The following is a 23,811-nucleotide window of genomic DNA, read 5'->3' as shown; positions in this document are numbered from 1 at the left end:
GGTGAACTTGCTGGGTTATATAGTAAGTTTATAGTTAACCTTTCAAGAAATTGCAAAACTGTTTTCCAAAGTGGCTGCACCATTTGCATTCTCACTGGCAATATACAGGGTGGGCAAAAGTAGGTTTATAGTTGTAATACAAATAAATAATACAATGATAAATAAAAATACAAGAATAAACTGTTTTATGTACTCACAACTGTAAACTTACTTTTGCCTACTCCTGTGTGTGGGTTCCAGTTTCTCCCTATTCTAACATTTGTTACGTGTCTTTCTTATTATAGTTGTTCTAGTGGATGTGAAGTGATAGTTCATTGTGGTTTTAAGTTGCATTTCCTTAAAGACCAGTGACATTGAGCATGTTTAAATATGCTTATTAGCTATTCATATATCTACTCTAATAAAATATCTATTCAAATATTTTGCTCATTTTAACCTTGAGTTGTTTGCTTTATTATTGTGTTGTAAGAGTTCTTGATCCATTCTGGATATATTATCAGATATATGATTTAAAATTGTTTATCCCCACCCTGTGGCTTATCTTTTCATTTTCTCAGTGGTATCTGTTGAAAGATGTTTGAGGAGAAAAGGGACAAGACAGAGCTGTGCTTCAGAAAGATAGTCTGGCCCTGACTGGTGTGGTTCAGTTAGTTGGGTATCATCCTGCAAAGCGAAAGGTTGCCAGTTGGATTCCATTCAGGACACCTGCCTGGGTTGTGGGTTTGGTCCCAGATGGGGTGTGTAGGAGAGGCAACCTATTGATGTTTTTCGCTCACATCAATATTTCTCTTCCTCTCTTTCTCCCTCACTTCCCCTCCCTCTAAAAATAAATAATTTTTTAAAAAAAGAAAGAAAGCTAGTCTGGCAGCAATATGTGTGATGGGTGGGAAGCCACAGAGAGCTTTATTTTAATACACGTCTTTAAATAGTAATATAGGGAACCAGCATAGGCAAAGTTCCTCAAAATTCTCTGGGAATCAAAGGGTTATAAGCAGCTATTTATTGAAGCCTGTTTACAGTGCAGTTAATCAGTAAACCAGAATCAGTGAAACTACCCAATCTGGGGAAATGCAAAACCGCTTCAAAAGGTTTTACTGCATTAGGAGACAGAGAAATGAGAAAGGAGAGGTGGGCGACTATTCCACAGCTGCATAAATAATTTCCAGCTTCGGATGGGACAGTTCTGAACTTCCTTCCCAGGTGCCGTCACACTGGTTTTTACTGGAGGGAAACTGGGTAGATCTGCTTCCCAGCCCTTAGGTCTTGACTGGTGAAGAAGACAGGTTTTGGGGAGAGGTGGGACTCATTTCAGTAGTTCTTTCTGAAAAAGCCCAGTGAGATGTCAGGCCTGCTCTCAGTCTTCCTCCACGTCCTCCTACTCTGCAAGTTGGTTGCCCCGGTGACCTTTCGCCACCACCGCTACGATGACCTGGTGCGGACGCTGTACAAGGTCCACAACGAGTGCCCCCACATCACGCGGCTTTACAGCATCGGGCGCAGTGTGAAGGGGAGACACCTCTACGTGCTGGAATTCAGCGACAACCCTGGATTCCACGAGCTCTGTAAGCCCTGAGCAGTTGTGGGAGTGGATAGGGCAGGACCCTTGCTTACAAATCCAGGAATGGGGTGGTTTGTGGGGAGGTCTGTGGACCCCCGCCCCCCGTAAAGTATCACCTCTTCATCAGCCTGTGCCAAGTACATTTCCCTGCCTGGCGCTCAAACAGCTCCTGCTTCTGGGGAACTGCAAATCCCAATTCGGCCTCCAGTTCCTTCCTCTTTTCGGTTTCTGGTTACTCAAGACCTTCATGGTCACATGAATCTTCTTCCCTGCTCCCGTCTGTCCCCTTCTATTCTCCCATTACCCTTTCCCCCCCCCTTGGTAGTATTCTGCCTTTCCCTATGCAGTGCCTCTGGAGACAAAAGCAGAAACACTTAGCCCTTCTAATGTGCCAGGAAACTGAGAAGGGTTTAGGGATATTCCTTTGGGGAATGACAGTGAGATCGAGTACGGCATCTGAGAGAGGATTTGAGGTCTGGGGTATTAGTTTTATTGGGCTATTTTTTGTTAGTTTGCTTCTATTATAAAAGCATTGGATGTTTGGATTAAAACTAGAAATTAGAGAAGGGAAAAAAATGAAAAACCTCACTCATAATCTCACCACTCACAGAAGACTATTAATATATTGATGTGTATCCTTTCAGACTTTTTTGTATATGTAGTTACCCCCACCTTACACACACATAATTATATAAAATCAGAGTCATACTATAGCTGCATTTCTCACTTCATAGTCTTTTCTATTGATTGATTTTTTTTTTTTTTAGATAGAGGGAGGGGGTGGGGAGGGGAGATTTGTTTTTCCACTTATTTATGCACTTATGTTGCTTCTTGTGTGTGCCCAGACCAGAGATGTAACCTGCAACCTTGGCGTAACAGGAGGACACTCTAACCAGCTGAGCTACTCAGCCAAGGCCCTCATTTCATAGTCTTTTATGAATGACTGTAAATGTAGATTAGATCTACATCATCATTTTTGGCTGTATAACATTCTATTGTATGGTTGTATTTAACTCTTCGTTTACTGGTGGACATCTGTTTCTAATTCCTCACTGCCTTACTTATAGCGATTGTGACATTCAAGTTATGTCAGTTCCTCCTTCAAACTGTCACCCTCAAGTCGCTTTTCTGCTCCATTTCCACATCCTCCACCCTAGCCCGGACTTCATCACAACCTGCCTAAATGATTGTACTAGGCTCCTAACTGACCTCCTAACTCCTATCTGCCACCACTCTCTGAGCCTTCCATTTAGTGCAGCGATGCCAGAATAATATTCCTAAATACTGATATAATCTTCTCACCCTCCACCCCTGCTTAAAAACCTCCAATGACAATCTCACCTGGTGGATTCTGTCCAAGACAGCTTCAGAATATTACGTGGCTAATGGGGAGTGGGAGGGTGGTGGGAAATGGCTCAGGAAAGGCTGAATGAGTGATTAACTGAGGGTAAGGGCCTTACTTTGAAGCCTCACTTGTATAGTAAGCACCTGCTTTTACTCATGTTGTGTGTTCATTGTGGAAGCTTGTGGATGCAAATGGACATTGTAGGGTTAGCCACCCCTTACTCCATGCCCCGTTCTGGGTGCCCCATCTACTTTCTAGCATTCAAGCCTTTCTTTAGACTTTTTCATTTAGATCCTTCTTTGCTCTGATACCTATAACTCAGCTGTTCATCCTTTAATTCCTTTCATTTATTCATTATTTGTCCCACAAATATTACTGATTACTATAGGTAAGTACTTTCATAGACTCTGAATATACAACAGAGAATAAAACAAAGACCCTACCCTCAAGGCCTTGATTCCAGTTGGGTAAGACTGGCAATACATGGGTGACTAAGTAAATATATATATGTATATATATGAAAATAAGTGCTATGGAAAAAAATAAGCCAGGAAAGTAAGAGAATGTCATAGAGTACTATGGATTGAGTAGGGAAGAGGTCAATGCTACTTGGAAAAGCTTCTTTGTCAAGGTGATAATTAAGACATTTGCTGGTCAGAAACCTGATATTGGGAAGGAAAACCTTTCAGGCAAAGAAATGAGCAGGAGCTTGGCATGTGTGAGAAGCAGCGAGGAGGCCCCTGCAGCTGCAGCAGAGTGAACCATGGGAGAGCACGAGAAGAGGTCAGAGCAGGCAGGAGGAGATCACCTAGGAGCTTGCAGGCTTTTGTAAAGATTTTGGCTTTTCCTTTGAGTGACATGAGAAGCCACTGGAGGGTTTTAAGCAGGAGAGTGAAATGATCTAACTCAGACAATGTAAAGAGCACTCAGAGCCAGGGTGCGTGAGTACAGCCCTACAGCCGGTTATCTGTTTTGATAAATAAAGTTTCTTTGAAATGCAGTCCCGCCTGTTTGTTTCTGTATTGTCTATGACTGCATTTGCTGCAAGAGTTGGGTAGCTGTGACAGGGACAAAAACATAGTCCACAAATCCCAACTATTTACAATCTTGCTCTTTATGGAAAAAGTTTGCAGACCCCTGACTCAGGAATATGCACTTAAATGGGTGGGGCAGATGCAAGAAGTTCAAGTAGGAAATTTATTGTAATAATCCTAGTGTTAGAGTATGGGGGCTTAAACCAAAATGATAGGAATGGTTGTTATGAGAAGTAGTCGTATTCTGCATATATTGAAAGTAGAGACAGAAGAATTTAACATTGAGCACCTACTAAGTGCAAGACACTATGCTAGTTTCTATAGGGCAGTAGTTGCCAACTTTTGGACTCCACAGAAATTAAGAAATACATTTTTAATAAATAAGGGAGATTGGAGGGGACTAAAATATATTTTCCAAATTTTACTTTACTGAGCAAGGATGTTGAAGAATACTACCTGCCATCTGCTATCCCCATCCTTTCCTAAAAGAAGGGATATTTTAACACCAAGAAAAGTAAGAAAGACATAATCTAAGATAAAAAAAAATGCACTAAGATTAAAGACTATACAACTATAGAAAATTCACTACACGATCCTTGTGGGTTATAGACACTTCATTGGGAAAGACTACCGTAGGTATGCTAAAATAAATAACAACAAGTTTGTCCTAAAGAAAATTTAAAATTACATATAATAAAAAAATAAATAAAATGTGTAAAATCAGGCAAAATTCAGAATAGAAAGTGATTAGTACCATAAAAGAGAAGTTCAACAGTGAGTTCACTCCCAGCAGGGAGAGCCCAGGATGGCTTCCCAGAGCCTGCAGGATGTTGAGGAGGATTTGGAAATATGGAGATGAAGAGGTCCAGAATCAGAAAAATCATGGAGGCAGGAAGGTGGGTAGAAGGGAAATCATGGAGGGTGGAAGATAAATTACTTGGCCAGAGCTTTTCTCTTTCCTTTTCAAAGAGGGCAAGAATGATTTTCTTTAAGTGGTTCTGGAGGCTCTTTCCAGAGCTGTTAACATAGCCAAAGATTAAGGAAGGAGACAGAGGTAGATTCCTTCCTACTCTGTGCCTCAGAGCACAACATTCTCAGATATTATGGAGAGATTTTCATTTCCTAAGTATCAGGAAAATTAAGTTTTCAACCAACATGATTAGAAAGTGCCATGCTATCACCTAGAAAATTATATACAAGCAGGCAGCAAGCTACTGTAAATGCTCCCTGAGCTTTGGCCTCTATCACATTAATTAGCTAGGTGACTTCAGACAAGTTAACCTCATCCCTCCCCAGTACCCTCATCCTGAGGCTAATAATGACCACTTCACAAGTTTCTATGAAGATTACTAGTAGTGAGCATAAGTCCCTAGTATATAGTAGAGGTTCAATAAATAGTAGTCATTACTATTCCTGCCACGAATTATTGCAGCATTTGTAATTGCAATTTTTGAAACGAGTTCAGGTACTATTGGAAATGATCCAAATGAAGCCTAAGATTTTCTTGGAATCAAAGGTACTTGCAAGCTTTCTCCATTTATTTTTTTAAATCGTTCTGCATGTTCTTCTCACGCTTGCAGTGGAACCTGAAGTCAAGTACGTGGGGAACATGCACGGCAACGAGGTGCTGGGCCGCGAGTTGCTGCTGCAGCTGTCGGAGTTCCTGTGCGAGGAGTTCCGGAACGCGAACCAGCGCATCGTCCGGCTGGTTCAGGACACGCGCATTCACATCATGCCGTCCATGAACCCAGATGGCTACGAGGTGGCCGCCGCCCAGGTACTGAACCGTGCAGAGAATAGAATCATCTTAAGGAATAAAGTAAAAGCCAGTAGACAATGGTCCTCTCTGTTCCACTGTCACTGTCACTAAGTAATAGAAAAAAAAAAAACAATGGAAATATAATAAATTATGAAGACCCAACCTATGCAATGAATGTAGGCTCTCTCTGAGCTTCATTCCCCTCAACACCTTTCCAGCTTACCTCCTGTTGTTATTGAGAAGGTCAACAAGTCAATATTTGTGACAACACTTTGTAAACTGGAAAATACTATGCAGGTATGAAGAGATATTGCAAAATAAGCCTCCACTGAACTTTCAGCCTCAAACCCTAAATGCTGTGCTTCTTCCCACAAGGCACATTTGAATTTTGAGGCTGGGGGTGGGGTGGGGATGGGGCTATCAGAGAGATCTAGCTTTGCCCATAACGGCAGAGGAATTCCAGATTCTTCATACTTTATTTATGTAGGTTTTTTTCCTCTACTACTATAGTACTCAGCTTTTTAATTCTTTATTTTAGAGTTGCATATGCAGGGGAGACAGAAGGAAAAAATATATCTATGGGCTTTTCCTTTATTTACTAACATAAATTCAAAATGTCAGTGTGCCTAACTTTAAAGCAGTGATTCTTTTGTTGCTGTGCAATAGAATCGTAAGTGAATATTTTGAAATACACATTCCCAGATTCTCTCTCCTCCCTTCCCGCAACTGAATTAGAATATTCAAGGGTGAAGCCTTACACAATGAATATGTTCCTTTAAAAGCTATGTTTAAACCTGATTTGGGTTTTTTTGGGGGGGGTATAAATTAAAGTATTTTTTCATTTAAAAATATATTTATTTAAGGTAGTCTTGAAAATTTTTAATTTTTAAGGATAGACTTCACTGCTTTACTTAAAATATTTTCAATTTTATCGTGGTAAAACACTCAAGATGAGATCTACTCTCTTGATAAAATTGTAAGTGTTCAATACAGTGTTGTTAACTCTAGGTACAATGTTGCACAGCAGGTCCCCAACACATATCCCTGCTGCTCAACCAAATGCCTGCTGTTCAGTGCTTCCCACTTCCCCCTCCCCAGAGCCCCTGGCAACCACCCTCCACTCTCTGATTGCATGAATCTGACCACACTGTCTCTGTGCTTGCATGACCCAAGAGTATTTTAAACGTACTTGAGGATAGGTTAGGGAGGGAGTACAGGCAGGGAGGGGTCTGGAGCCAAGATATTGAATCCAACACAAACTTGACCCTTGCAATCTCACAGCTTCCTACTGACATGACTTAACAAATGAAAAAACCAAACTTTGTCCCTCCACTGGAAATCAGAGAGGTGCTTCGAGGCTTGAGTTTCGAAAAGAGCAGGAAAATATGAAATAGGTGGTGGGGGGCACCCCCTGTATTGCAGTGGGGAAACTGAAGAAGCACTCAGACCTGCCCATATCTTTTGTTGGATGAGGTGGGAGTGGGAGAAAGTGGGGGAAACCCCTGCTAGCCCACTAAATCCTACATGTATCTTTGGGGAGCCAGTCCCTTCCACTCACCTGCTCCACACTTGTTCAAAGGGAGATTTTGGACCTGAATCCAAACTCCCAGTTACCTGCCATACCCAGAGGAAACCTGTCTGCATAGCTATACCAGCAAAATCTGCCTAGTCATCAAACTTTAAAGCCAACTGTGTGTAAGGCAGAATGCCCCTTCCCACTCCCTCAAAGATGTCCAAGTCCTAATCCCTGGAGCCTGTGACTATGTCATGTTACATGATGGCAAGGGGGAATTACGGTTGCAGATGGAATTAAGGCTGCTAATGAACCACCCTTAACCTATTCTGGGATTATTTGGGTGGGCCCAGTGTAATCATCACAAGTCCTTTAGATGTGGAAGAAGGTGGAAGAAGGTCAGAGTCAGAGAGATCTGAGGTTGTTATGCTTCTGCCTTTGAAGACCAAAGAAGGGATCATGAGCTAAGGAATGTGAGTAACCTTTAGATACTGGAGCAGACTCTCCTAAAGCCAGTGAGAGAAACACAGCCCTGCTGACACCTGATTTTAGTCCTGTGAGACCCACTTCAGGCTTCTGCTCTCCAAAACTCCAAAAGATAATGTACTTGTGCTCTTTTAAGTCACTAAGTTTGTGATAATTTGTTACAGCAGTAATAGAAAACTAATACACCACCAACCCTGTTTATGGGAACCTTCTCTGTTAAAGGAATTCCTTACCTGCCTGCCTAACTAATGACCTTGTATGAGTGGTAATACGGACAGGTAAATTAACATAGCTGTTAATATGAACAGGTAAGAGCTAGTTGATACAAATAGGCAAGTAGTGAAAAACCCCTAGAAGCATAAGGAAAAAATCATTATCTCATAGAAGTGAAATATCACACTCCAAACTGAAAAATCAGATAAATGTTTTTCACTGGATAAAATTGGTGTAGAAAACGTAAGATAACTTTTAAAAAAATTAGGTTCTCCATAATATCTAAGAATAAAATATAGGCAGGATGCCTTGAAAAATGAAGAGATCTGAGAAAAATAAAAATTTCTTATAAGAATATGAGACTGGTAGTGTTTGTGAGTTTTTAGCTGCTCAGCATCAAACCAGTCACCCTACTTCTAGGAACAGCCACAAATGGGGCTCTCCTCCCTCATTCCATTGAGCTCCAGTGACACTATTCACCTTCTCCCAAAACATTAAATGGAATTTCTGTTTTGCAAGGGCCTTGAACATATCTCTATTCTATTGCTTTACATATTTCAATTATATAAATATCTGTCTCCCCATATATATTAGGAATTCTTAGAAAGCTAGAATAATGTCTCATTATCTTTCTTCAGTGTCTTTCAGAGGGTCTATCAGAGATGGACTTGAATAAATAAAATATTGGTTAATTAAATCGATAAATGAGTGAATGAATGAATGAATACATGACCAAATTAATAACATTTGAAGTGTTAGCAGAGAAATTTGAAGTATAAGCATGAAGTTAATATTACTCAGAAGAAAGATAAATAAGGATACTAAATTTTAAAATGTGGTGGTGGTGTAGCCACTTTGGAAAAATAGTTTAGCTATTTCTGAAAAAAGTAGTTCTATTACTAGTTATCTACCCAAGGGAAATGAATACAAACATCCATACAAAGACTTGTACATGAATGTTCAGAGCAGCATTATTCACAATAGCCACAAAGTTGAAACAATCCAAATGTCCATGTACGGGGTTGAAATAGTATCCTCCAAAATTCATGTCTACCTTGAACCTGTGAATGTGACCTTATTTGGAAGTAGGGTTTTGCGTATGTAACCAAGTTAAGATAAAGTCATACTGGATTAGGGTGGGCCCTAAATCAAATATGTCTGTTGTTCTTATAAGAAGAAAGGAATTTATACAGAGACACAAACAGATGGAGGAGGCCATACGAAGGTGGAAGCAGAAATTGGAGTGATTCATCTGCAAGCTAGGGAGTGCCGCAAATTGCTAGCAGCCACCAGAAACTAGGAGAGACAAAGAAGGATCCTCCCCTAGAAACTTCAATGAGCATAACCCTGCCAATGTCTTGATTTTAAACTTCTAGCTTCCAGAATTGTGGGAGAACAAATTTCTATTGTTATAAGCCACCTAGTTTATGGTAACTTCTTAGGGTAGCCCTAGGAAACTAATACAGTCTATTAATTGGTGAAGGGATAAACAAAATGTGGTAAATGCATATAATGGAACTCCTCATCGATAAAAAAGGAATGAAGTACTGACATATGCTACAACATGGAGGAACCCCAAAAACATTGTCTAGTGAAAAAAGCCAAACACATAATGTATGATCCCACATATGTGACATGTCCAGAAAAGGCAAATCTACAGAGACAAATGATTCCCTAGGACTGACGTAAAAATGAGGAGTGACTGTAAAGGGGCATGAGGTTTCTTTTTAGGGTGATAGAAATGTTCTCAAATTAGATTGTGGTGAAAGTTGTACAACTCTGTCAGTATCCTAAAATTCATTGAATTGTACATTTCAAATGGGTGAATTTTATGGTATGTAAGCTATATCTCAATAAAGTTGTTTTTTAAAAATAGAGTCCTCATTATCTCGAAACACCCTATTCTTGTTAGAGCTTCTCCTGGGAGCTATATCACTAGCATGTGGTCTACAGGGAAATTTGAACCATGCCACTGGGTCTTTGGATAAGTTAAAGAGGAAAATGCTATATCATTTGATGATAGATTAAGCTAATACCTAAAAAGAACTATACAGTGTTCTTCGAATATAGGATTTAGTCTGGAACCTTCACTTTTCACCTCTCCATTTTCCCCACAGGGCCCAGACATCTCTAGGTATCTGGTTGGCAGGAACAATGCAAATGGAGTGGACTTGAACCGCAACTTTCCTGACCTCAATACCTACATCTACTACAATGAAAAGTATGGAGGCCCCAACCACCACTTACCCCTTCCAGACAACTGGAAAAGCCAGGTATGAAGAGAAATTTGCATACAGAAGCAAGAAAATCAATATCTGAACTTTATTCTGGCAATCTTCACATCAACTACACAAACAAGAGTTAGGCATCAACTTGACTCCATATCAATGTGTCCAGAGCAATAATAACAGTGTCTTATGCCTCCTTGTATTTATTCCCTCCCCCAGTGTAGGGCCCTCTGTGGGGCACCTGCTCACAAAATGTTTGATGTTAGCGGCCATGGTAGTGAGGGAGGTGAAAGTGGTATTATATAGTTGCACAGTATTTTGTAAAATTCTTTCTTAGCCAGCATTTCAGTTGATCATCAGTGTTATCCATTCTTGCATTTTATAGATGTTATACTTATAAAAATAACTTAAATTCACACAGCTATATTTGATGGAATCAGGGTTAAAACCTAGGACTATAGCAGTCTATAGAGAAATCTTTCCTACATGTGAACTGTATGCTCATCAACAATTAGCTATAGAAAGAAGCTCAGAGAGTCTTACCTTTATGTACAGTTTTTCCTCTTCCCTTTCTATCTGAGTCTGGACTACTTTACTGTATGTACTCTCATTTCCCTTACTCTCCCAGTCAGAGGATCCTACTTGATGTTCCCAAGCCTTTCACCCCAGGAGGCCTGTAATGTCACTCCCAGTAAGGTGAATGGTTTCATCTTGCTGGTGGGCCTGCTCCCAAAAATAACTACTGTCATCCTGAGAGCATCACAACCACCCTGTTTTTCATACTGCATGGGATAGTTCTAAACATTCTATTTGTGGATATCTAAACTTAGAGACTGAGGAGAGAAACATAAAACTGGTGTAAGGCTTTCTATTGGGAGTTTTCTAGATGGAATAGTCTCAGTTGGAAATGAAGCAAAAGTCATGTTGATATGTTTAAATTTCAAATAGCAGCTATGCTCTTGGCTCAAGTAAGTACTAAATCAAAAATAACTTTGTACTAGTCAGCACATCCAGCCAAAAGAATGTTCTGATTTATTAACTTGTTGAATTAAAATAAAGTCACTGAGGTAATGATAGACTCCCACTGCTCTTCTGCCTGAATCTTAGAAGATCAAAAAGAGAATGAGAAGTAAGTCTTCATTGCATCTGATGGGACAGGCTTGAGGGAGAGAAGCAGTAAGAAGCCGGCTTTGTTTGGATGGATAACGGCTTAGGACACAGAGAAAGGACTGGTGCCCTTGGTATTATATCCATTCTGATTGGGTAAACTCAACTTTATTCATCAACTTCCTCTTGGCATAGAAAAGATGGGCCTTCACAGCTGACCATTGGTCCAGGAGGAGCCATTAACACATTAACACCACATAATCTCTAAGCACATTTACCCTGAGAAGAGGAAAAAAACTGAAGACTGTAAATTATTTACTTATAATGCAAGTCCAAGTGGATTCATGGATTTTCTTGAAACACCATCACTCACTAGCACTATAATGTGCAAACAAAAGGGTAGAATTTTACTACTTAGACAAGATTGGCCCATATTATACTATTTCTAATCCATAAAATTTGAGTATGACCACATGTCAACATTACAGTAGATGTGTTGGGGAAAGGAATAGGTTGAAAACCATTACTGCAAATCAGCATTTTCCACATTTATTGACCAGAGCCCTTAATTTCTGCAAAGGTATCTCAGAAGCCACTGAAGCAGTTGGTAAATAGGAGAACTCTTTCCTAGGGATCAGAGAAACACCAAGCTTGGGTGCCCTCTCTCTCTCTCTCTCTCTCTCTCTCTCTCTTTCTCTCTCTCTCTCTCTCTCACTCTGACTTGACTTTTTAGAGCAGTTTTAGGTTCACAGCACAATTAAGTGAAAAGTACAGAGAGTTCCCATATACCCCCTGTTTCCAATTACCAACATCTGGTGCCACAGTGGTGCATTTATTAAAAGAGATGAACCTATGTTGACTCATCCTTATTACACAAAGCCCATAGTTTAGATTAGTGGTCACTCTTTGTGTGGTACATTCTATGGGTTTGGATGACTGTATCATGACATGTATCACACACAATGGTTTCACTGCCCTAAGTGCTCTCTTTTTATCTATTTTACATACAGTGGTCCCTCTCTATATTGAGGTTCACTTATCATGGCCTCACTCTATCACGGGATTTTTAAAAATATTATATTTAATTACTTATCGTGGATTTTTTGCTATATCATGGGATTTTGCAGTACCGTATACGTATGTTGTTAACACGTTGCGTACTGGGGTATTTAAATGCCTTCTAATCCTCTGTTCCAGCAGGTTTTTAAGATTTAAATATGGTTATATGGCTAATATTAATGAAATGACTTCACGAAATTAACAATTAAGCTACTACTATCCTTAATTAATAAAAAAAAGCAAATGAAAAATTACTACTGAATGTCTAAATAACCTTATTTAATTGTTTAAAATTACGCGATCAAATGACGAAAATTCTTGCCATCCGAATGCATCGTGTTAAAGTTACATAGGTTTAAGAGTGTAGAATATGTTTAAGAACATAAGTAGTGTTTATAAAAGTGTGGAAAAGGTTAATAAGGGAGTGGGAAAGGTTAATAAGGGACTAGGAATGGTTTATAAGTGTGTGAGAATGGTTTATAAAGCCTTAAAATATATATAAATACTAAAATAATGTAAGGTTCCTACTTCATGGATTTTCACTTATCACGGGGGGGGTCTAGAACGTAATATCTGCAGTAAGTGAGGGAATACTCTATTAGGATTCCACATAAGATTTCATTTTGAAAAAGGGTTCCACCCACTTAATTTTTAAAACCATCATGCAAAAGATCAAACTTTCCCCATCTGCACTTCTCATATCTGGTAGGACCTGTCTTATTCAGACATGCTATCTTCTCAGGCCACTTACCGACTAACTTATTCGAAGGGCTGTCATCTCTCCTCAGGTGGAACCTGAGACCCGAGCTGTGATCCAGTGGATACGCTCCTTCAACTTTGTCCTTTCAGCTAATCTCCATGGAGGGGCAGTGGTGGCCAATTACCCGTATGACAAGTCCCTGGAGCATCGAGTCCAAGGTTTCCGCCGCACTGCCAGTACCCCCACTCCTGATGACAAGCTTTTCCAGAAGGTATGCAGAATGGTGGCTTGTCCAGCCAGCAACCTGGGTCTCAGGGGATGAACACAGGTCAAGTCAGTAACACGGGATCCTGTTAGGTACAAGTCCACAGAAAAGAATTGAAAACACTGCTCACTCATTGAAGCTTAGTCTAGTAAATTACATTTTCTTTTGAATGATAAGCCAAAAATTCATGAAAAAGTAAATATATAGGAAAGCTTTTATAGTATAATCACCACAGTGTAAAAGAAGTACTTAAGCTAACAGCAAGCAAGAAACACGCCAAAAGACTAATCATGCTGGTGGTAAGCAAGTGGCATTATATGTGAATTTGGGGGCTCTAATTTGCAATTTTATGGTAATAAGACTATAAATAAAAAGTAGACCATGAACATAAACATATTTACATGATAGGTCAAAACAGCAATGGAATAAAATTAACAGATTATTTTATAGTTAATATATTATTAATATAAGTTACGTAAATAATAATTAGCTGTTACAATAACATTATTAATTCATCAATTAATGAATTGCATAGAGAATAACACCAGTTGTTGCTTTGCAAAGCAAATATATCTCATTTTGTTCACTGTTATAAAGTAGCAATGAAAGGGACTTACTAGAGATTCTAAATATATTCCCCTCTCTCCAACACAACACTCTCACCCCCCAAACACAGTTCTTTTTCTGCTGAAGGCCTATTTTACTTGCTCCTTTCTTTTACAAAACTTTCCTAGAAAATAGTAACTTAGAAGAGATAAAGGAGTATAAAATGCCAGTTATAAAAGTAGTCACAAGGATGTAAAGTGTAGCACAGGCAATATAGTCAATAACATTGTACTAACTATGTATGGGGTCAGATGAGTACTAGACTTGCCAGGGGGATCACTTCATAAGGTATATAAATGTCTAATCATTATGTTGTACTTTTTAAATATAATATTGGATGTCAACTGTAATTGAAAAATACATTAAAAAATAAAAACAAATGAATTTAAAAAAATAAATGGTACACCTAGTAGGGAGCTTATATATTATCTAGTAAGACAGTGGAAAATTCAGAATACAGGTTTCTTAACTCTAGGCTACCACACACACACACACATACACATATACACCGTCTCTACTCTGCTGGTATTTTCTTTCACTAAAACAAATAATCTGTTGTTTATACCTAGTGGGGTTTCTCAGCTTTCCCCCACTTCTGAGTATGAACATTGCCATATGAACTGGGAACACTCAAGGTCATTTCTGCCCACTTTTCCTACAGCTGGCCAAAATCTACTCCTATGCACATGGATGGATGCACTACGGTTGGAACTGTGGGGATTACTTCCCAGACGGCATCACCAATGGGGCTTCCTGGTATTCTCTCAGCAAGGGTAAGGGGGGGCCTGGTCACAGTAGTGCTATGGGCTGAAGTAGGGTGGGGCTCACTTCTCCTGAATTTATCATTTTTTTTCCTCAGAGAAATGACAAGAATATTATAGCATTTTGCATTCAAATGGAGATCTGAAAACAACAAAGTCTTAAGTTAGTATTTAATGGCATTTTGTGGTTATGAAAATGAAAACAGGGGGCACCTTGTGGCCTTTTAGAACTGGTGGTTAACAAGGAATATTGGGGCGTAGGAGGGATATAATGTTGTCAAGTGGTTAAGTGTGGGCTTCAAGGGTACATTGGTTTGAAACCCAGCTTGTCCACTTACCAGCTACAGGGCTTCGAGCTAATTACATAACCTCTCTGAGCTTTGGTTTCCTTTTCTGTACATTAAGAATAACAATACTTGTGCCATCATTCTGATGGAAGTATTGGATAAAATAGTGAACATAAAGCATTTGAAGATGCTTGACTTATAAACGTGAGGCTGTGTCTAACTGGCATAGAGTTATGCTGCCCATAACAACAGGTGAACAGAGGAGCTGGCTGGACAAAAGCTGTTCCTCTGGTGTATGCACTGTACCCTGCCTGCCCGTCTCCCTTGAGCAGGAGTTTGCTTGGACATTGGCCATTGCTAATGTAGCAGAAATCTCTAGGAAGAGGTTTCTCTCTCTACTCCCTGGGCCTTTCCCATCACCAAGAGTTGAGATAGAACCTCTGTTCTATCAGTAGAGGGAACCTAAGGATAGAAAAGAGGCTGAAGCAGGAAGCTGGGATCTCTTAGGAATCATGTTTAGCACTTGTCTTTCCCTGTCCTCTCAGATATGACCTGACCAGAGCCCAGGTAGCAGAAGGCTTACTAATGAGGATTGAGCTGATAGCTGGTTTTATAGGGAGTGGGGAAGAGGAAGCTTGGGGAGTCACCATGTACTGGGAAAGTGGCTGAAAATTCACTTGAGCACAAAGCAAGAAGATTTTGTTGAACTTTACTTTTTTTAGTTTGCATTAGGAAGGCAATAGTTTTTTCCCCCAAAATATAAGATATCAAGTTTACTTTTTCAAATTATACTTGTTCCTCCTTTCCCATCATCCTCTGGGAAACCACAGCCCATGCCTCCACTGAGAATCGTTGCACCAAATTAAACTGGTACAATTTCAAGATTATTAACGTCATTAAAACAATTGTTCCAATAGCGTGGTCCCTGGACCAACATTTTCAGCATTGCCTGGCACTTGTTAGAAATGCAAATTTGGGAGCCCCTACTGAATTAGAAACTGGGGCTAAGACCTAGCAACCTGTGTTTGGCTGGAAGAAGAAGCCTTCTAGATGACTCTAATGCTGAGATATAATGGTCTATAGTTGTTTTACTACTTTCTGTAACAGCTGCTTGTACACATTAGCTCAGAGAGCAGGTAAAAGTTGATTAAATGGGTATTTTTTCACGTTACTGTCATTTTATTAAGGAGACTAAATATACACTGAAAACAATTACTGAATAACAAATAAAGTACAAGATAATGTTAAATACTATGAATATGTGGTGAGTCACTAAGTAACAAGTTTTCTATATAGACTTCCATTGTTGCCAGAATTTCAAAACTAAAAGGTTTAACATAGAAGTGTGGATTTCTAAACTTCTGGTTAAGATGGAGCTGTAAGCAGGCACACTTTGCCTCAGTGTGCAGCCATAAGAAGGATCACAACTAACCTCAAAACAAAAAATGCCTAGAACCGCTAGAGGATCAAACTGTATGGAAGTCTGACAACCAAGGATTTAAAGAAGAAATATTCACCCAGATGGGTAGGAGGGGCAGAGCCTGGGAGCCTGGGTGAAGAAGACACAGTGTAGTAGTGACAAAGTGGTGGTGGCCAGGGGGTGATGGCTGGCAGAACAGGTAGTCCCATGTTCATGTGTAGTGGATAAAAATCAGGAGGGATACCTGGGGAGTGAGTGATCCCATCCACAGGCCAGACTGCGCAGCCCAGAGTTCTAGCACCAGGAAAATAAAGCCTGATAATTTCTGCCTGTAAAAACCAGTGGGGTTAGGGTGGTGGAAGAAACTGCTGTTCTCTCAGGAGAATCAATTTAAAGGGCTACGCAGTCCTAGAAGATATACAAACCCACCCACTCTTGAAACTACCACCAGGACAACAGCTAGAGGGGCGCCAGTTGCATATGCGAAGTGGGTGAAGGGTCTGGAAATGAACGAGTGCCAAACAAGCCTCTAACAGCCAGGAAGCAGCATGGTCCCCTCTCCAACCCCTTCCCCACGTACAGAGCCACAAAGCAATGAAGCAAGTTGCCCTGTCCTGGTGAATACCTAAGATTTCACTGCATACAACTTAACAGGTGTGCTAAGACAGGGAGTCAAAGCAGCTCTACCTAATACACAGAAAGAAACACAGGGAGGCTGCCAAATTGAGGAAACAAAGAAATATGACCCAAATGAAAGAACAGAACAAAAGCTCCCAGAAAAAGAACTAAATGAAATGGAGATTGTCAACCTATCAGATGCAGAGTTCAAACACTGATAAAAAGGATGCTCAGAGAACTCATTGATGATGGCAAAAGCATAAGGGAAGAAATGAAGGCTACACTTAAGTGAAATAAAGAAAAATTCACAGGGAACCAACAGTGAAGGGAAGGAAGCTGGGGTTCAAATCAACAATTTGGAACATAAGGAAGAAAAAAACATTTGACCAGAGCAGAATGAAGAAATAAGAATTCAAAAAAATGAGGAGAGAATAAGAAGACTCTGGGACAACTCCAAAAGTGCCAACATTCAAATCACAGGAATGCCAGAAGGAGAAGAGGAAGAGTAAGAAAATGAAAACTTATTTAAAAAAATAATGAAAGAAAATTTTCTTAATTTGGTGAAGGAAATAGACATCAAGACACATCATAATTGAAATGCCGAAGGTTAAAGATAAGGAGAAAATCTTAAAAGCAACAAGAGAAAAGCAGAGAGTTACCTACAAAGAAGTTCCCATAAAACTATTGGCTGATTTCTCAAAATAAACTTTGCAGGCAAGAAGGGACTGGCAAGAAGTATTCAAAGTGATGAAAAGCAAGGGCCTACAACCATGATTACTCTATCCAGCAAAGCTATCATTTAGAATGGAAGGGCAGATAAAGTGCTTCTGAAACAAGGTAAAGCTAAAGGAGTTCATCGTCACCAAGCCCTTATTATATGAAATGTTAAAGGGACTTATTTAAGAAAAAGAAGAAGATCAAAACTATGAACATTAAAATAACAACAAACAACTTTCGACAACTGAATCTAAAGAACAAAAACAAACTAAGCAAATAGCTAAAATAGGAACAGAATCATAGATACAGAGATCATTTGGAGGGTTATCATCTGGGAGCGGAAAGGGAGAGTATGGGAGAAAAGGTGCAGGGATTAAGAAGCATAACTGGTAGGTACATTATAGACAGGGAGATGTTAAGAATAGTATAAAAAATGAAGAAACCAAAGGATGTATAAGCATGACCCACGAACATGTACTAAGAGGGGGGATTGCTGGAGGGAAGGGGTGTGCCAGGCAGAGAGGGGCAAGGGGCAAAAATTGGGACAACTGTAATAGCATAATCAATAAAATATACTTAAAAAAAAAAAAGAAGTGTGGATTTTCGTCTTAACTATATAACTTAGATGTAGGAGTTTTCCAGTAGGGTACCTGCTTTCCTGCAAAGTGTAAATGCATACTTTTTAATGCAAATAAATTTGTGCTATAAACACCATTGTAATCATCAGGAACATGTTTTGTTTTGTTTTTTGCTTTTTTTAAAGTTGTTTTTCTATTACAGTTGTCCCATTTTTTTCCCCATTGCTCCACCCCATCCAGCCCACCCCTTCTCCCACAGTCAGTCCCCACCCAGTTGTCCATGTCCATGGGTCATTTATACGTATTCTTTGACTAGTCCCTTCCCCTACTTATCCCCCTTCTTTCCCTCCCCCTTCCCCCTGATAACAGTTATTCTGTTCCTTGTTCAATTTTGACCATTTGTTTGTGTTGTTTATTAGTCTCCTGTATCAGGTGATATCATATGGTATTTTTCTTTCATTGCCTGGCTTATTTCGCTAAACATAATTCTCTCTAGTTCCATCCATGTTCCTTTTTTCTTTCTGCTACATAGTATTCCATTGTGTAAATGTACCACAGTTTTTTTATCCACTCAGATGGTCACTTAGGTTGTTTCTAGCACTTGGCTATTGTAAACAGTGCTGCTATGAACATAGGGGAGCATAAGTTCTTTTGAATTGGGGTTTCAGGATTCTTTGGGAATAATCTTAGCAGTGGAATCACTGGTTGAAAAGGCAGTTCCATTTTTAGTTTTTTGAGGTAATTCCATACTGTTTTCCATAGTGGCTGCACCAGTCTGCATTCCCACCAACAGTGCACTAGGGTTCCCACTTCTCCACATCCTCACCAGCACTTGTTGTTTGTTGATTTGTTGATGATGGCCATTCTGACTAGTGTAAAGTATCTCATTGTTGTTTTTATTTGCATCTCTCTGATGACTAGTGATGCTGAGTATTCTTTCATATGTCTATGCACCCTCTGTGTATCCTCTTTGGAGAAGTGTTTGTTCGGGTCCTTTGCCCATTTTTTAATTGGGCTGTCTGTCTTCTTGGTGTTGGGATGTGTAAGTTCTTTGTATATTTTGGAGATCAATCCCTTGTCTGAGGTATCATTGGCAAATATATTTTCCCATATGGTTGGTTCCCTTTTCATCTTGCTGATGTCTTCTTTTGCTGAGCAGGAATTCTTTAGTTTGATGCAGTCCCATTTGTTCATTCTTTCCTTTATTTTCCTTGCCTTAGGAGATGTATCAGTGAAAATATTGTTACGAAGGATATCTGAAATTTCCCTGCCTGTGTTTTCCTCTGGGACTTTTATGGTGTCATGGCTTACATTTAAGTCTTTAATCCATCTGGAGTTTATTCTGGTGTGTGGTTGTAAGTTGGTGGTCTAGTTTCATTTTTTTGCACTCCCTGTTCAGTTCTCCCAGCACCATTTGTTGAAGAGGCTCTTCGCATTCCATTTTATGTTCCTTCCCCCTTTGTCAAATATTAGTTGACCATATAGACCTGGGTTTATTTCTGGGCTCTCTGTTTTGTTCCATTGATCTATATGTCTGTTCTTATGCCAGTACCAGACTGTCTTGATCACAGTGGCCTTTGTAGTATAGTTTGATGTCAGGTATTGTGATTCCTCCTGCTGTGTTCTTCTGTCTCAAGATTGCTCTGGCTATTTGGGGTCTTTTTTGGTCCCATATAAATATTTGAAGTATTTGTTCTATGTCTGTGAAATATGTCACTGGTATTTTAATAAGGATTGCATTGAATCTGTAAATTGCTTTGGGTAGTTTGGATATTTTAATGATGTTGATTCTTCCCATCCATGAACATGGTATTTGCTTCCATTTATTTGTATCTTCCTTATTTCTTTCTTCATTGTTATGTAGTTTTCTGAATACAGATCTTTTATCTCTAGTTAATTTTTTTCCTAGGTACTTTATTTTTCTTGTTGCTGTAGTAAACGGGATTTTTTTTTTCTAGTTTCTATCGCTGATATTTTATTATTGGTGTACAGAAATGCCTTCGATTTCTGAATATTGACTTTGAACCCTGCTATTTTGCCAAATTCACTTATTATGTCGAGTAGTTTTTTAGTGGAGTTTATAGGGTTTTCTATGTACACTATCATGTCATCTGCAAATAATGACAGTTTTAGTTCCTCTTTTCCAATTTTTATTTCTTTTTCTTGTCTGATTGTTCTGGCTAGAACTTTTAACACTATGTTGAATAGGAGTGGAGAGAGTGGATATCCTTGTATTGTTCCTGATCTCAAGGGGAATGCTTTCAGTTTTTGTCCATTGAGTATGATGTTAGCTTCAGGTTTCTTATATATAGCCTTAATTATGTTGAGGTATACTCCTTCTATTCCCATTTTACTGAGTGTTTTTATCATAAATGGGTGTTGTACTTTATCAAATGCTTTTCCTGCATCTATTGATATGATCATGTGATTTTTGTCTTTCATTTTGTTTATGTGGTGTATTTCATTTAGTGATTTGTGAATATTAAACCATCCTTGCATCCCTGTGATGAATCCCACTCGATCGTGGTGTAAATCTTTTTAATATGTTGCTGGATCCTGTTTGTCAATACTTTGTTGAGCATCTATGTTCATCAGCAATATTGGCCTGTAGTCTTCTTTCTTTGTTGTGTCTTGACCTGGTTTTGGAATTAGGGTAATACTGGTTTCATAGAAAGAGTTTGGGAGCTTTCCCTCTTCTTGGATTTTTTGGAATAGTTTGAGAAGGGTAGGCATTAGGTCTTCCCTAAATGTTCTGTAAAATTCGCCTGTGAAGCCATCTGGTCCAGGGCTTTTGTGTGCTGGAAGTTTTTTGATTACTGTTTCAATTTCACTCTTTGTTATTGGTCTGTTCAGGCTTTCTACTTCTTCTTGATTTAGTTTTGGAAGATTATATGTTTCTAGAAATTTATCCATTTCATCTAGGTTGTCAAGTTTCTTGCCATACAGTTGTTTGTAGTAATTTCTTACAATCCTTTGTATTTCTGTGATATTGATTTCTTCCTTGATGTCATTGTTAACCCATTCATTATTTAATAGCATGTTATTCATTCTCCATGAGTTTGAATGTCTTTGGATTTTTTCCTTGAGGTTGATTTCTATTTTCAAGGCATTGTGGTCTGAGAAGATGCTTGATATAATTTCAATTTTCTTGAACTTGTTGAGGCTTGTTTTGTGTCCTACCATGTGGTCTGTCTTTGAAAATGTCCCATGTGCATTTTAAAAGAATGTATATTTTGCTTCTTTGGGGTGAAAAATTCTATATATATCAATTAAGTCCATTTGATCTAGTGTGTTGTTCAATGCCTCACTATCCTTGGTGTTTCTTTGCTTCAAAAATCTGTCTATTGTTGATAATGGGGTGTTAAAGTCCCCTACTATTAGTGTGTTGCTGTTGATATCCTTCTTGTAGTCTAGTATTTTCCTTACATATTTGGGTGCTCCTATGTTGGGTGCATATATGTTTACCAGGTTATATATTCTTGATGGATTGTTCCCTTAACTATTATGAAATTCCCTTCTTTGTCTCTTTTTATGGCCTTTGCTATGAAATCTGTCTTGTCTGATATAAGTATTGCTACCCCCGCTTTTTTTTCATGTCCATTTGCTTGGAATACTTTTTTCTATCCCTTCACTTTCAGTCTGTGTATATCTTTTGATTTGAGGTGTGTCTCTTGTAGACAGCATATATGTGGGTCATGTTTTCGTATCCATTCCGCTAACCTATGTCTTTTGATTGGAACATTTAATCCACTTACATTTAAGGTTATTATTGACAGGTATTTATTCATTTCCCTTTGTACCTGTGGTCCTCTCCCTCTCTTTTTCTTCTTTTTCTTAAAGCATCTCCTTTAGCATCTCTTGCAATGCTGGTTTGGTGGAGATGTATTCTTTTAGTCTTCCTTTGTCTGGGAAACTCCTTATTTCACCTTCCATTTTGAAAGAGAGCCTTGCTGGGTAGAGTAGTCTTGGTTATAGGCCTCTGTTTTTCATTGCTTGAAATATTTTTTGCCATTCCTTTCTGGCATGTAGTGTTTCTGTTGAGAAATCAGTTGATAGTCTTATTGGAGCTCCCTTGTATGTTATTTGCTGTTTTTCTCTTGCTGCTTTTAGGATTTTCTCTTTGTCTTTGAATGTTGCCATTTTAATTACAATGTGCCTAGGAGTGGGCCTTTTTGGGTTCATCTTCATTGGGACCCTCTGTGCTTCCTGGACTTGCATGACTTTTTCTCTCATCAAGTTAGGAAAATTTTCTGTCATTTTCTGATTTTTAAATCAGGTTTTCTATACCATGCTCCTCTTCTCCTTCTGGTATCCCTATGATATGAATATTTTTTCATTTCATGTTGTCCTGCAGTTCTCTTAAACCCTTTTCATTCTTTATCAGTCATTTTTCATTTTGTTGTATTGTCTGGGAATTTTTTTTCTACATTGCCCTCTAACTCACTGATCCGATCCTCTTCTTCATTTAGCCTGCTTTTGATTGATTCTGCTGTGTTCTTCAGTTCAGAAATTGTATTCTTCATTTCTTCCAGGTTCTTATTGATAGTTTCTATGTCCTTTTTTATGCTGGTGTAGTTCTCAGTGCGTACCTTGCAGCTTCCCTGGAGTTCTTTGTAGTTTCCGTGGAGTTCTGTGTAATTCCCCTGGAGTTCATTGTAGTTTTCTCTGAGTTTGTCAAGTTCATCGAACTTCCTTATAACCATTCTTTTGAATTCCATGTTTGATAGTTTGCTACCTCTGTTTCATCTAGCTCTCTTTCTGGGGATTCCTCTTTTCCTTTCATTGGGAGGTTATTTCTGTGTCTCCCCATGTTAGATGCTTCTTGTTTGTTTTTGTTTATTAGATTTGTCTGCTTTGATTTCCCCCCTTTGTGGTATGAGATTCTGTATAGGAGACCTGGGGGATTCAGTGGTGCAGTCTCTTTGATCTCCTGAGCTTGATGCTCTTGGGATGCCCTTTACATCATTTGTTTATGCTGTCTGGTTGCATTTCAGTTACTCTTTGGTGGATCCTTCTCTCTGGCTAGTTGATTGAGAGTCACTCTGCCCACCTTGCCTTGAGTTCTTTTGTGAGGTGCTGTTAAAACATAAACACACAACCTAGGGAGGAAAACCACATCCTCCAAAATATCTCCCACCCACAATCACACTATCAGCAGCAAATGAGCCAGTATTAATATAGATGTAAAGAGGTTAAAACTATTATACTATAGGAAAAACAGATAAGAGTTGTTTTAAAAGAAGGAAAGATGATTTTTGAGAGGGAAGATGGTAGAATAATAATAGTTGCAAGTAAGGTCAAGGCTATGTGAGACAGTAAGTAATATTTACATTGTATGTTGAAAAAGGGAGGGAAGAATGCAGAATGAAGTGAGAAAGTGAAAGTGTATAGTATTAGGTTTAGGTTTTTATAGCAGTTATATGCTGTATATTTAGTGCGAGAGCAAGGATAAACAAAACAGAAAACAAAAAATATTAAGGAAGAAGAATAGGAGGGAGGGAAGGTAGGAAACAGATTAAAGAGTTTTTCCCCAGTACAACCTTTGGGCACTGTCTTC

The 23,811-nt window shown here is 39.0% G+C and overlaps 1 protein-coding gene across 1 annotated transcript in view; it reads left to right on the top strand.

Annotated features, from left to right (window-relative positions):
* The first annotated feature begins 1,075 nt into the window (after positions 1-1,075).
* The window catches only part of CPN1 (carboxypeptidase N subunit 1), a 34,745-nt gene continuing 12,009 nt past the window's right edge, over positions 1,076-23,811 (top strand). Inside the window, exons 1-5 of the mRNA XM_090279528.1 lie at positions 1,076-1,562; positions 5,518-5,714; positions 10,026-10,181; positions 13,091-13,273; positions 14,535-14,646. Coding sequence (XP_090135654.1) covers positions 1,340-1,562; positions 5,518-5,714; positions 10,026-10,181; positions 13,091-13,273; positions 14,535-14,646 — 871 coding nt within the window. The 5' untranslated portion in view covers positions 1,076-1,339. The remainder of the gene's footprint in view (positions 1,563-5,517; positions 5,715-10,025; positions 10,182-13,090; positions 13,274-14,534; positions 14,647-23,811) is intronic.

The sequence above is a fragment of the Furipterus horrens genome, unplaced genomic scaffold (assembly GCF_987537825.1).
Source record: "Furipterus horrens unplaced genomic scaffold, mFurHor1.1.pri manual_scaffold_5, whole genome shotgun sequence".
Taxonomy (NCBI): Eukaryota; Metazoa; Chordata; class Mammalia; order Chiroptera; family Furipteridae; genus Furipterus; species Furipterus horrens.
This window is presented reverse-complemented; position numbering and strand designations above follow the sequence as displayed.